This window comes from Ochotona curzoniae, unplaced genomic scaffold (genome assembly GCF_017591425.1).
Source record: "Ochotona curzoniae isolate NIBS_2020 unplaced genomic scaffold, NIBS_Ocur_1.0 contig_2210, whole genome shotgun sequence".
Lineage (NCBI taxonomy): Eukaryota > Metazoa > Chordata > Mammalia > Lagomorpha > Ochotonidae > Ochotona > Ochotona curzoniae.
In genome coordinates this window covers 52,989,064-53,001,292 of record NW_024465369.1, presented here as the reverse complement: position 1 = coordinate 53,001,292, position 12,229 = coordinate 52,989,064, and the positions used below count along the sequence as shown (strand labels likewise).

The 12,229-nt window shown below is 48.9% G+C and overlaps 1 protein-coding gene across 5 annotated transcripts in view; it reads left to right on the top strand.

Annotated features, from left to right (window-relative positions):
* Nucleotides 1–6,861: 6,861 nt before the first annotated feature.
* Nucleotides 6,862–12,229, top strand: part of ANKRD44 (ankyrin repeat domain 44) — a 307,451-nt gene continuing 302,083 nt past the window's right edge. For 3 of the 5 annotated variants that reach the window (XM_040971920.1, XM_040971919.1, XM_040971921.1), the window contains exon 1: nucleotides 6,865–7,110. In XM_040971920.1, coding sequence (XP_040827854.1) covers nucleotides 7,084–7,110 — 27 coding nt within the window. In that variant the 5' untranslated portion in view covers nucleotides 6,865–7,083. Of the gene's footprint in view, nucleotides 7,111–12,229 lie in introns of all 5 variants that reach the window. The other 2 variants (XM_040971917.1, XM_040971918.1) reach the window with 2 other exon arrangements.

The window sequence follows — 12,229 nt, the reverse complement described above, 5'->3', positions numbered from 1 at the left end:
CGAGGACTTTAGCTGCTAGGCTACCGTACTGAGGCACTATATTTTGTTTTAAGTAGTTTTAATATTCAGTGACTTGTTCTATGGCTGCAATGATGTTGTGTTAGAATCCAGCCAGGAAAACCACAATATTTAAATAAAAAATTTGCATGGTAAATTGCTTGAACAGGTGTTGGAGGAATGAAAAAAAATTAAAAAGGGAGCACAGAGCTAAGAACCTGAAGAAGCAGCACTCACCAGATGGGCTGGGGAACAAAGGGAAAATTTTAGTTATCTGAACTGAAAGCCTGGCCCGGAGACCCTTTGCCTTCTTGAAAGATCTGAATGGATTTTAAAAAGCATTTCAGAGAATTTATCATGGCTTTCCTTCATTGTTTGCTGCAGGCCATGGAAGAGCTGAGAGAGCCCCCATGAAAAGTCCATGAAAGTCCAGAATACAGTCCTCCCTGCCCCCACAACCCTCTTTGTCCCCATTGTGTAAGCAGCAAAGCAATTTCCTCTTGGTAATTAGAGTCAGCCACCTCAGCCAAAATAGTAACCCTTCCTTTGTCTGTTGTTGCCATAGCACAAGGAGCCCAAGGTGGCCAGGCAAGCAGTCTCACTAAAACCACGACTGTGAACTCTGGGGGAGACCTCCAAGCCAGCGGAGTTGAGAGTCGCAGACCCTAGACCCAGTCTGTCATTGGATCATGACCTCTAACCTTGACTCTCAGACCTAATGCTGACCTCAAGCATATTCTATATCCCATGGCAGAGGGCGCCAGTGTACAGTTTTCCAGCTGGGGTGGGACCCAGTCTCCAGTAGGCCACCCTTACATTCTATACAAGGTTGGTGAGATTTGTAAGACTGGTATATTCCATTTGCCTGAGTCCACTGCCATATTTCTTTCGCCAAATAATGGGTTCCCTGGAGAGGGGCAATATTGTGTAGAATATCTCAAGGTATAACACAAGTTCATGGTTAGTAGTTGTCTCAGCAATATTATGGGGATAGAAAGAAAAATGTGTACCTTCAACATGTGTCTACTACAGTGAAGGTAAATAATTTTCCATTTCATGATGGAAAGGCAATATAATCAATTTGCTATCAAATGTCTATTCTAATACTACGGTGTCCTATTTGAACTCAGTGGGAAATGTCTGATGTTGGCATATACTAGTCTTTATTTTTTTTTAAATTTTATTTATTTTTAAAAGATTTATTTATTTTTATTGGAAAGTCAGATTTTAGAAAGCAGAGACAGAAAAATCTTCCATGTGCAGTTTCACTCTCCAAGTGGCCACAACGGCTGGAGCTGAACCAATCTGAAGCCAGGATCCTCTTCCATGTGTCCCATGTGGGTGTGGGGTCCCGAGGCATTGGGTCATCCTCTGCTGCTTTCCCAGGCCACAAGCAGAAAGCTGGATCCAAAATGGAGCAGCTGGGACCCAAATCAGCACCTTCATGGCATGTCAGCGCTACGGGGAATAGGATTAGCCTGTTGAGTCATGGTGCTGGCCTGGGTGCTGCAATTTGTCTTTTCCCTTGGAGGGTGTTTTCTAGACAACTAGAACTTCAGAAACTTCAGGGAGACAATGAACTTTCTGGAGGTCTACAGCCCACATTCTGTTTCACCTACCTCTTATGAAGGCATCTGCTTCCTTGCCAACAGTTCAGATCTGCCGGAGTGGTCAAGTTCACCATAGGTAAGCTTATGCCATGGGAGGCTCACACCCCGTGGTTGAGACTACAAAAGTGTACTAGTATTCTAGCTACAGCAGAGAAAACATCTGTTGGTGCACATTGGGATAGATAAAAGCATTTGTCATCTCAGTAAAGGCAGCCCAGGTGCTAAGGGTTGTGTTTCTTTGTACAAAGACCTCAGATGCAGGGCTACTACAACTGGTGTTATCGTCTGAGTACAATTCATTTGTGGGCTCAGTGCGATAGCCTGGTGGCTAAATCCTCACCTTGCATGCACTGGGATCCCATAAGGGTCCTGGTTCATGTTCCAGCAGCTCCACTTCCCATCCAGCTCCTTGCTTGTGTCCTGGGAAAGCAGTACAAAACAGTACAAGCAGTACAAGGCCTTGGGACTCTGCACCGGCACGGGAGACCCAGAGGATGCTCAGCTCCGGCTCTTGCAGCCACTTGAGGAGTTAACCAGTGGATGGAAGATCTTTCTGTCTCTCCTTTCTGTAATCTGCCTTAACAATGAAAAAATAATAAATTATATAAAAAAGATTCATTTGTTTTCTGCCTAGGCCAGACAGGTGAATAGGAAGTGAGGGTGAGGGTGGCCTGGCATCTTCCAGATCTTTTATAGTAGTACTAATTTCTACATATTTGGGGGTGTAATATTGCTTTTGGTTTTCTATTCTGGCAGCAAGGGGGAAATTCAGAGGTTTCCACTTGGGTCTTTCCTACCACAATGTCCTTCACTCTGCAACTGCTAGGAGTGATGTTGGATCAGCTAGCTCTTGAATATGTTTTGTTATGTGTTCAAAATTTAGGAAATAACCATAGATGGGTTTGTAGAATTTACAGATCTACAGTGATTGATATTTGGGTGAAAACTCTATCACCAGACGACTGTAAGTCTCTAGTCTGATTGGCAGACCAAGCAGTATTCTGGGTTAGGATTAATTAAGAAACTGTCTAGTAATCCCTGAAATACTTTTTCTCCCATTGCATGGCTACCCTAGTGTATGATGACATCAGGTTCCTTTTGGGAAGGCTTGAATGAGGATTTGTAGTATATATTTATGTAATGCTGCAAGAACCATCTTCAAAAAGATCGGCCTCCTTTTGTGTAATATATGAGATATCTATTTGAGAGGGAGAGCATTTCCTCTTGTTAGGAAACAGTTTCCACCTGTTCCAACAGTTGGGGCTGGGCAGGCTGAAGCCAGGTCTCCCACGTGGGTGGCAGGGACCTGAATACTTAATCCATCACTGGCTGTTTCTGCGAGGCGAGGCTGAAGTCAAGAGTGGAACCAGGGATGGAATCCACACAAGGCTCATTGCTGACTCAAGCTGCTCTGTGTTTATGAATTGGCTTAGGTACGGAGTCTGAATGAGAAGAGGGTTTTAATTGTGAAAGCTCAAGTCAGGTTTCAGGCAGGAGACTTATAGTTTTCCTCTTGTACAGATCAAGGAGTGTTTCTGAATTGCTCATTTATCTCATTCCTAGGGCCACCAAGGGTACTTTCTTTTTTTTTTTTTTTAAGATTTATTTTTATTATTTTTTCATTGGAAAGGCGGATATACAGAGAGGAGAGACAGAGAGGAAGATCTTCCATCCAATGATTCACTCCCCAAGTGAGCTCAACGGGCCAATACTATGCCGGTCCGAAGCCAGGAGCCTCTTCCGGGTCTCCCACGCAGGTGCAGGTTCCCAAAGCTTTGGGCCGTCCTCGACTGCTTTCCTGGGCCACAGGCAGGGAGCTGGAAGGGAAGCGGGGCTGCCGGGATTAGAACCGGTGCCCATATGGGATCCCGGGCGTGCAAGGCGAGGACCTTTAACCACTTGCACCACCGTGCCGGGCCCCACCAAGGGTACTTTCAAATATTCCTACAGATCAAGACCTTCACAAACTATTTTGTTGCGGCTGCTCATTGTAGTCAGTGCACTCTCTTTTGGCTGCCTCTTGGCCACTGCCATTCCAGTTTCCCCAGTATTATAGAAATCAGGGAACTGTCTCAGTGGAGGCATCCGCTTCCACAATATCAGGCTGTTGCATAGTGCTCCTGGTCTTCCTTTCACTGAACCTTAGTGTAAACACACCTCTTCCCCCAGAAGTATGGACATGTGGTCCCTCCAGGGCTGTGTAGTTTGGGCTGGTTGTATGGATTACACATTATAAAATCACTCCAACACTTTTATCTTCATTAACATTCCATTTCCTTTCTCTATATTATACCTGGTGCATTTTGGCAACTTGAGCTAACTGCTTACAGAACACTGTTGTGTTTGAGTTTTGTTTAACTCACTAAACAACCTGTCAGTTACAATGTAGACTTCCTGGTAAGTGCACCTGTTTCAATGAAGTTAGTCCAATCCTTTGCTCTCTGTTTGGAATGGAACTTGACTCAGAGCTGTTCAATCTTTCACAAGCCTATGTTACCCAATGACAACGCATCTTGATATCTAAGTTGCTGATATTACACTTTTATATTAAACTGCAATTGTAGTCTGTCATTCACACTACTCTTTTAAGGGCTCACTGATTGACTCCTCAAATGACTGCAATGGCCAGGGCTCCACTGCAAGTCTGGAACTTAGAATTCCCTCTGCGTCTCTCATGTGAGTGGCAGGAGTGAAGCCCTTGGGGAACTTTGCTGCTTTCCTAGGCACAGGAGCAGGGAGCAGCCAGCACTAAGGATCAGTGTGTGGATGGAATTCTGGAGTCTCAGGCATCAGCTTAACCCAGTGTGCCATGATGCTGGCCCCCTCAATACTTCTACACACAGGCAGAAGCATCTCAGTGTTTTGTCTCCTAATAGAGCTGCATGCCATCACCTACCAATAAATACGTATTAATTATAAAGTTCTTTCATCCTATTTTTCCATGATTAAACAAATTAGGGCATTATATTCATTTGGAATATTGAGTACAGGTTATATCTGACTTGGATTTCAGAATAGTCAAGGGAGTATTAAAACACTCATTACAGAAAGGAGAGGATGGGTCTGGCATATGAGAACTGTTTCCTTTGCCTTGAAACAGTGAAGTGAAGCAGATGTGGAATGTATCGTCCAAATTGAATCACCTGGCTCTCTGGAAATAAGGTTGCACTCATGAGCAGAAATCAGTGCCTTTTGTAATTTGTTTGCAAAGCCATGCCAAGTGATATTGGTAAGCACAGAGATCACCAGCAGTAGCTAAGGACTGCTTCATCAGTGCAATGAAAGCTGTTTTGTGTTTGAGAGGGGCTGTGGTTTTCCTCTCTCTCACACCTTCTGTGCATTACTAGTGTGGAAAACTGCATTTAGGACTCAGCTGCTCCACACACCGAGGTGGCTCAGTTAGAAATGCAAGCATGAGCTCCCCTGGCTCCCTTCCCCCACCAAGGCCATCCAGAGGCTCTTCAAGGTGGGGGGGTGAAGAGACTCTGCACTTGCTTTGTGAAAGGAGTGTGGATGGAAGTGTTTGATCTGCTCCTTCACCTCTCTGCGTGCTCTTTCCCCCCACGTCCTAATTTAGCCAGGATGTTGGGTACAGATGAGACCCATTAGTCTAGGTGATCTGCTACAAGCCCAGTTCCTGCCCGTCCCAATAAGCGCCAATTAACTCCTTAACCCACAACACCTGCGACTCATCTATCACCTGAGAGGGGACGGTATTGTTATGTAACCACGCCCCTCACAAGCCCCTTTAAAAGGCCTGTGAAGCAAGGGCCCGCTCTCTTTCTGATCAGGTACTTCCATTACCCGGGCAGCTCGACTCTTGGTGGCCGTTCCAGGACAGGTAATCCCCTGAGCATGGTCCCTGTGTACTGCTTAGATGGGGCAATGGATATATTAACGTTGTTGTTTCTGGTTTGTGTGCTGTCAGGAGTTCCAGGAGAGGTGAGGCCTAGCAGTAGTGGAATGTGGGCAGAGAAGCCAAGGAAAGGTGAATGTTTGCAGCTTTGTGTGTCCAGGTTATTCATTGCATGTCTCTTATACATTCGTTGTACACGGTTGGGGAAGCTGGGACATAGGTCTTCAGCTTAACGGATGGACTTAAGGGTAATGACCATTTGTGCCCCTTTGGATTATGTTTGGTTGGATTATGATTGGTTGGATTGCCATATGGGCTTGTGATCTGCTATTTCTAGTATGCTCTATTATCACCAAGTTTGGTTAATAAAGACTCCTTAAATAAACCTTAGACATGTCTGTGATCTCGCTCACACCCCGTAACAGGTGCTACCCTATATTTACTCTATGGCCTGCCAGGGGCCTTTGCTCCCACCCCTTTCTCGGGGAAGCCTGCCCTTATCCACCTGCTGGTCTGATTCCTTTGCTAGCCGGTTCCTTCCAGAGCCTTCTCTACCCACTCCCCCCCCCCCCCTTGTCTGTTTGTAATCACATTCATTAGCAATGACTGTGCGGTTTGTCAGTAGTGAGAGTAGGCACCGTGTCTTTATGTTCCCTGTCCTCTCCATGACTGGCCAGTGTCTGGTACCACAAAGGGACTTAGGATGTGATGGTTGAATGAATAGATGTGTGCTCCAAATTCTGGAAGCACCAACACTAAGATAATGAATATTCCCATTGTATCCCAGACTGTTGGATAGCTAGCCCATGGAAAACTCATCAACGTGGTCTTTGAAGTCGATGTGGTTTCCTGCACAGCTTTTCTCCATCTCTACCTGCATATCCCAAACCTGTGATGCCTTAACGTCATTAAGGGACAGCTCTTGGCTTCAAGGTGGCCCCAGGACACAAGGAAGGGCCAAAGCTCCCGATTCTGAGGATTCTGAGCGTCTGAGAAACAATCCTTGAAGAATCTCCCTGTGTCCAGGGCTTTGCTGCATCAGACAAAGAGAGCGCGGGGATGGTGGTCCCTGGCCGAGGAATGCATACTGCAGAGGATTGGGTAGGAGAAGGCGGGACTCGCGTGTGCAGTAGCCTTTCTTGACCCCGCGGGGTGTTTGTGGGCACGGGCTTGGCCCTGGGCTGCGCGCGCGCGTGAGGCTCGCAGGGCAGGCCCCGCAGCAGCCCGCTCGCCGGCGCTGCAGGTGCGGAAAGCAGGCGGCAGGCTGGCCCCGGCGCGCGGCCGCGGGCTGCGAGGCGCGGCTGCGGGCGGCAGGAGGCAGCGTCGGCCCGGGCGGCGCGGCGGCGAGCGAGGCAGCGCGCGGTGATGTCAGTGGCGGCCCGGCTGGCAGCAGCCGGCACTTCCTGTGGAAAGGCGGGCGGGCTCGGTGGCGAGCCCCACTAGCCAGTGTCAGCCTCTCGGCGCGAGGGGGCGGCGGCGGAGGAGGAGCCGGGGGAGGGCTGTCAAATTGGGGAGCCAGATTCCCCCTTCCCCTTGGCAGTCCCTTCCGCTTCCCCGGCTCCCGGCGTGACATCTGCGGGCCGGGGACCTGCACGCGTGTGCGCGCCAAGGGACGGAAGAATGGCAGTGCTCAAACTCACCGACCAGGTAGGGGGCGGCGGCGGGACGCGCGCGGAGCCGGGGGACGGGGGCGCGGCGCGGGGCGCGCCCGCGGGCTGTTTACTCCCGGCGAGGGGCGGAGTGTGTGCGGCCGCCGGTGCCTCCGCCGCGTCGTCCCCGCCCTGGGCCGTCGGGACTGCGCGCCCGGGCTCCTGGGCCCCGCGAGCGCCCGGGCGCGGATGTGCGGGGAGGGAGCGTCGAGCACGGGCCGGGCTGGCAGGGGGAGGGGAGCGCGGGGTGTCCCGCAGGCTCCGAAGACGCTCCCTTTCGTGGGTGCAGCCGGCATAGGCGACCCCGGGAAGGTGGGATCGCGAGCGGTCAGAGATCGCAGCCGGGACCCCTCCTGAAGGCAAACGGGAGTCGGGTCGAAACCGCTGCCTTTATCCGTTTGCTAGGACCGCCTGACTTCCTCCTGGTAGACCGGGCGCTGGGTGCGCGCTCCGCGAGGGGGACCTGGCGCCAGCGCCCCGGGTGGCTGTGCGCCGGGGGTGAGCTCGCTTTGGAGGCTCCCCTTGCAGGCGGAGCTGCCCGCCGTGAGTGCCGGTGCATCAGCTTTGTTGCTCTCCCTGTCGCGACACCGCGCGGGGCGGTTCTTTGGAGTCGTGGCTTGCAGGGAAGGGGCTTGACTGGGTCGCACTGGCGGCCCTCGCTGCGAGTCTGGAGTGCAGCACCCTGAATCTCAGTTGCCTTGAGGACATCGATTCCCACAGGCGTTCAGCCAAGTGGCCTGACAAAACTCGGCATCTCCACCGAAAAAGTTGTTCTCCCCCCTCTTCTCCTACCCCCACCCTAGTGATTCCAAGCATAATGAAACGATCCTTGTTTGGGGGTTCTGGTAGGGCAGACTGCCTGCGGTGTTAAACATCTCAAACTTCGTGTTGCACGTGGAGCCTCGCTGTCCCCGTTGTAAACAGCTCAAGGAGCTTCAGCTGAGAGGCAATGGATGACCATGATGATGGGTTCTGCCTTTTAGATTCGGACTTGTAGGTGGTTTTCCCTAAGTATTTACAGACATCTGGGGAGGGAGGGACGGGGCAGGGTTCCCAGGGTGACCGCTGAGTTAACGTTCACGTTCTTGTTAAAATTAGCAGGAAGAGCAGCTGGTAATTGTAATGAATCTGCTGGTTCTCATTGGTTGCAGAGCATTTGAAAGAGTTTGAAAGTTGATATTGGGGTTTCCTGTACCCTTTGGTCACATGCTTCACCAACTGTTTAGACATTTGTTTAAATCTTACCCATTTAGTAAGTCTCCATGCTGTCGTAGTTGTTGGTACAAGCTAAGGGACTTGTCTGTGAGTTCCTAAAACTTCAAAGGACACAGGCATTGTAACTGTCTCCCAGACGAAGGAGAGTGGTGAAGATGCAAGAGATGACAGCCCTGCCGAATCCTTCATTGCCTAAATGGAGAAACAGATCTAGACATGCTGGCAGGTGCCCCCAGTGGCCGTGGCCCGTGGAGCTGCTAGCAGCTCCCATCCTCTGACCCCGGAGCTCCGGAGTCGGCCTCTGTCTTCTCTCTGGGTATGTTCAAGGGTTACCAGAAGGCATCCCTTCCTAGAGGAAGATCAGCCCTTGTGACAAGTGCATTGTTTGGTCTTCGGAAGTTATTCTGATCAGGCCTCGGAAGATGTTTGTCTTTTAGGATGTTTCTAAATACATTCCCTTCCTTCCCTTAGCAAACTGGCATCACCTTGGAGAGTTGCTCTCAGTCTGCCTTTGGTTCCATCTTCTGATACGGGAACACCTGAAGCAGTTCTAAGATTCAAAAACATCTAAACATCGCTCATCTGTCTTTGGGCAAAGCCGGAGGGAGCCTGGGTGGGGAGGTGGGTGGGGTGGGGTGGTGTGAGTGGCTCTGGTTTCTTTAGGTCCAGGAAGTATGTGGTCTTTTGTTGTTGCCTTTTATAGTCTTACCTCTTTGTGGCTGTGGCTCTGGATTCTTAGAAGCTGGTTCTTAGCCTTGTCAACCCCCTTAGAACCCCTTGGCTTAAACTTCCCTAGGAGTGCTGGCAGCATCCTGGCAAGAGGGGTCTCCTTCCAGGGGTCCTGTCTGAGGCTTTGTGGAGGAATGGCCAGTAGCTGGGCTAGCTTTCTGCTAACCTTGCTAGAGTGGTCATTTCCTCACCACCCACCCCCCCAAATCTGCTTTGTGCCCTCTTTGTGAGATGCATCTTGACATATACCACGGCTCTTGGACTTGTAGTTTGAGGGTACATCCTTGCTGTTGATAACCAGAACCATGAGTTGTGGTTTGGTTTTCAGCGTGGCCCAGGGAGGAGGTGAGGCCCAGTCAAACCCGGTTTGTCCTGCTAGAGCTGGGGCCAGGAGTTGACTAGAAGAGAGCCCTTGCAGGAAAATGTCTACACTCTGTTTGAGGAGGCTAAAAAGTAAGGGTGGTGGGTCGGGGGAGAAGGGAGAGGCCAGTGTGGTTTTTAGACTTTTTTTGTGTAACTATGAAAAGGAACTGGGGACTGTTGCTACAAACAAACGGGCATCTAACACTTCTGCATTTGTAACTTTCTCTTCTATTTTCCTCTTTACACAACATACATCATTTTGCGTACTGTGTGGGGGGACTAACCATCCTAGTCTGCTCAGGGCTGGCGTGCTTCCACTGTTGGGTGCGAAAACTGGGCAAATTCCGGGTGGACCAGTAGGAATTGGTTATGCATCCTTTCTCACAGAACACACTCAACTATGTAGTAATGTAATTATTTTCTCACAGATGGATGTTTAGGAGGATTATTTCTTTAGAAAAGCAAGATGATTTCAACCTTAGAAAATGGTTTTCTCATTTATAAAGCTAATGTGCTTTAGCTCAAGATAGTCATGAAACTTTGTAATTTGATTTGATAATGAACCTTTTTTAAAGTGACTTTTATGTCTTGGAGTTAAGGCACTACAGTGATTGGTCTTTTTCTAAGTCACAAGGCCAAGGTGGCCATATTCTCTTGGGTATTTGACGTGTTCACTCTTCTTACCTGATTTGTGCTTACAGCAGCTGAACAGCAGCGCCCTGTCGAAGGCTGCCCGGAGACGAGCACACTTTCAGCAGGTGGCTGTTTTGGCACTTCCTGCCTAGAGGCCTTCTGGTTTGTGTCTCCTTGCCAAGCTGTAGCTCATACTTTGGTCACCTACCTCCTTGCCAAAGGCAGTGGCTGGCAGCTGTTCTAGTGGCCAAGAAACAAGAAATTCTGTAACTTTGAAAACCAGGATTTTCTAGCCCAAAGTATAGGGCCTTGGAGGCACATGGTGCATTTTCTTGGATTGTCCTTCCATTGCTCCCTAGAGCACTGGTCTTGAAAAGCAAATATTGTGCTTCAGTGAGAGGGGAAAAAGAAAGGCTTTGTTCTTTGGATCCCTTCCTGATTGCTTTGGGACCCTGTCACATGGCTTGGCAGTGTACTTGAGGGCTGAGTTGGTGGCACACACCTAATAGTGTACTTATTGTTGCTCCTGCTGTATGCTGGCCCTGGCTGTGAATCATCTTTCTTAATCCTCCTAGTCACACCAGGAGGTTGGTGATGGTGTGATTCCTATTTTATAGATGAGACAACAGAATAGAGAGGCTCATTGACGCCTTTAAGGTCATACGCCCGGTAAGCGAGCCGGCTCAGTGTCTGCTGTGACATTCGGATTGCACAGGTGGGGCTCTGACCACAAGGCTATACTTTGCGGAGTTGAAAGGGCAGGGTGACTGGGGACTAATGATGGCCTGCTCTTGTTTACAGGAAGCCATCAGGTGAGCAGCGTTCCCTACACCCCTCCTACCTCCAGGGGCAAGCCCCACTTTTGTCAGAGCAGGGAGCTGTTGTGCTTTTTGTTCCTGCCTGGCTGTGGTTGGCCTCACCTTCCCATCCTGTGAGTGGTGTGCTGGTAGCTGGTGACTTTTGTTCTTGGGTATTATTTCTATCACACATACACTGCAGTCTGTCGTAGGACAATCCGGAAGCTAGACAAGCAGGAAGAAAGAAGACCATTGACGTCTCTGTACTCGGGGTTTACCTCTGGTCGTCTGTCAAATAACTTTTTTTTTAACTTTCTGTGTGATATCAGTATCTGTTACCTGCACACACATCTGTGATCCCTAGACTAGCGACTTTTCTGAATAAACTCAAGCTTCTCTTTCTCTTTTTATTCTCGTTTTCCACTTTACGATTTTGCAGATTCCCTTTGCCTTCTGTCCTCCCATTGTCCCCTGTGTTTTATAGTGAAACAGTCCTGGGATGCTCTGGCACAAACCTGACTCCCCAGCCCGCAAGGTTTGACCCTGCATTGATTGGTATTTTCCCTTAAGTATTTCAACTTTTACTTTTTCCTCTCCTCCAAAACAGAAAATATAGCTAAAAAGCTACAAGTACTTGGGTAGAGAACAGGACTGAAGTATTCTGTGAAAAGATTTGCATGTAGCAGTATCAAGTGAATTCTTCCAGGCTAAAGTAGAGCATGTAATCATTTAAACATAGGCCAGAGCTGCAGAGATCTGATAATCCGGTGGTGTGAAAACTTGCTTAAGCTGTGACACTTTTTGCTGGCTTCATCCAAAGAAAATTCCATATTAAGGGTCAATAGTTAAAGTGGACCTGAAGCATTCCTTAAGGCCTCCCCCTTTTAAACGTTTTTTTTTTTTTTTTACTCTTTTTAATATTATTTACATAGTTAAAAGGGATGCAAGCCCATGTAGGCCTCTGATTAGGATGGGGAGGGTCAAGTACTGAGGAAAATGGGTAGGACAAATGTTTTAGTTTTTGTCTTGTTTTAGTTTTTTTCCTCCTCCTGTGTCTGCAGGGGAGGAGGGAGAGAGGGCTGCCCCTTTCTGTCAAACTATATCAGCACCCAGGGATGAGGAATGGTCATTTGACACTTTAGAGATCCCAATGTGGGAAAGAGTGTTACTTGAATGGTTTTGATAATTCTGAGTAGGTTTCATTGCTCCAGGGTTGAAGATCTTTCCAAGGTCAATTGATTGACAAAATCCACCTTGGAGTTTCCACACACCCAGGAACATGCTCAAAGTTTGGCCAGGAGAATTGTTCAACCTGTCTGCTTTCCATCCGCTGATGAGGCATTCGACATCTCCTGCTGGCCTAGATGAGCTGGCTGTCAT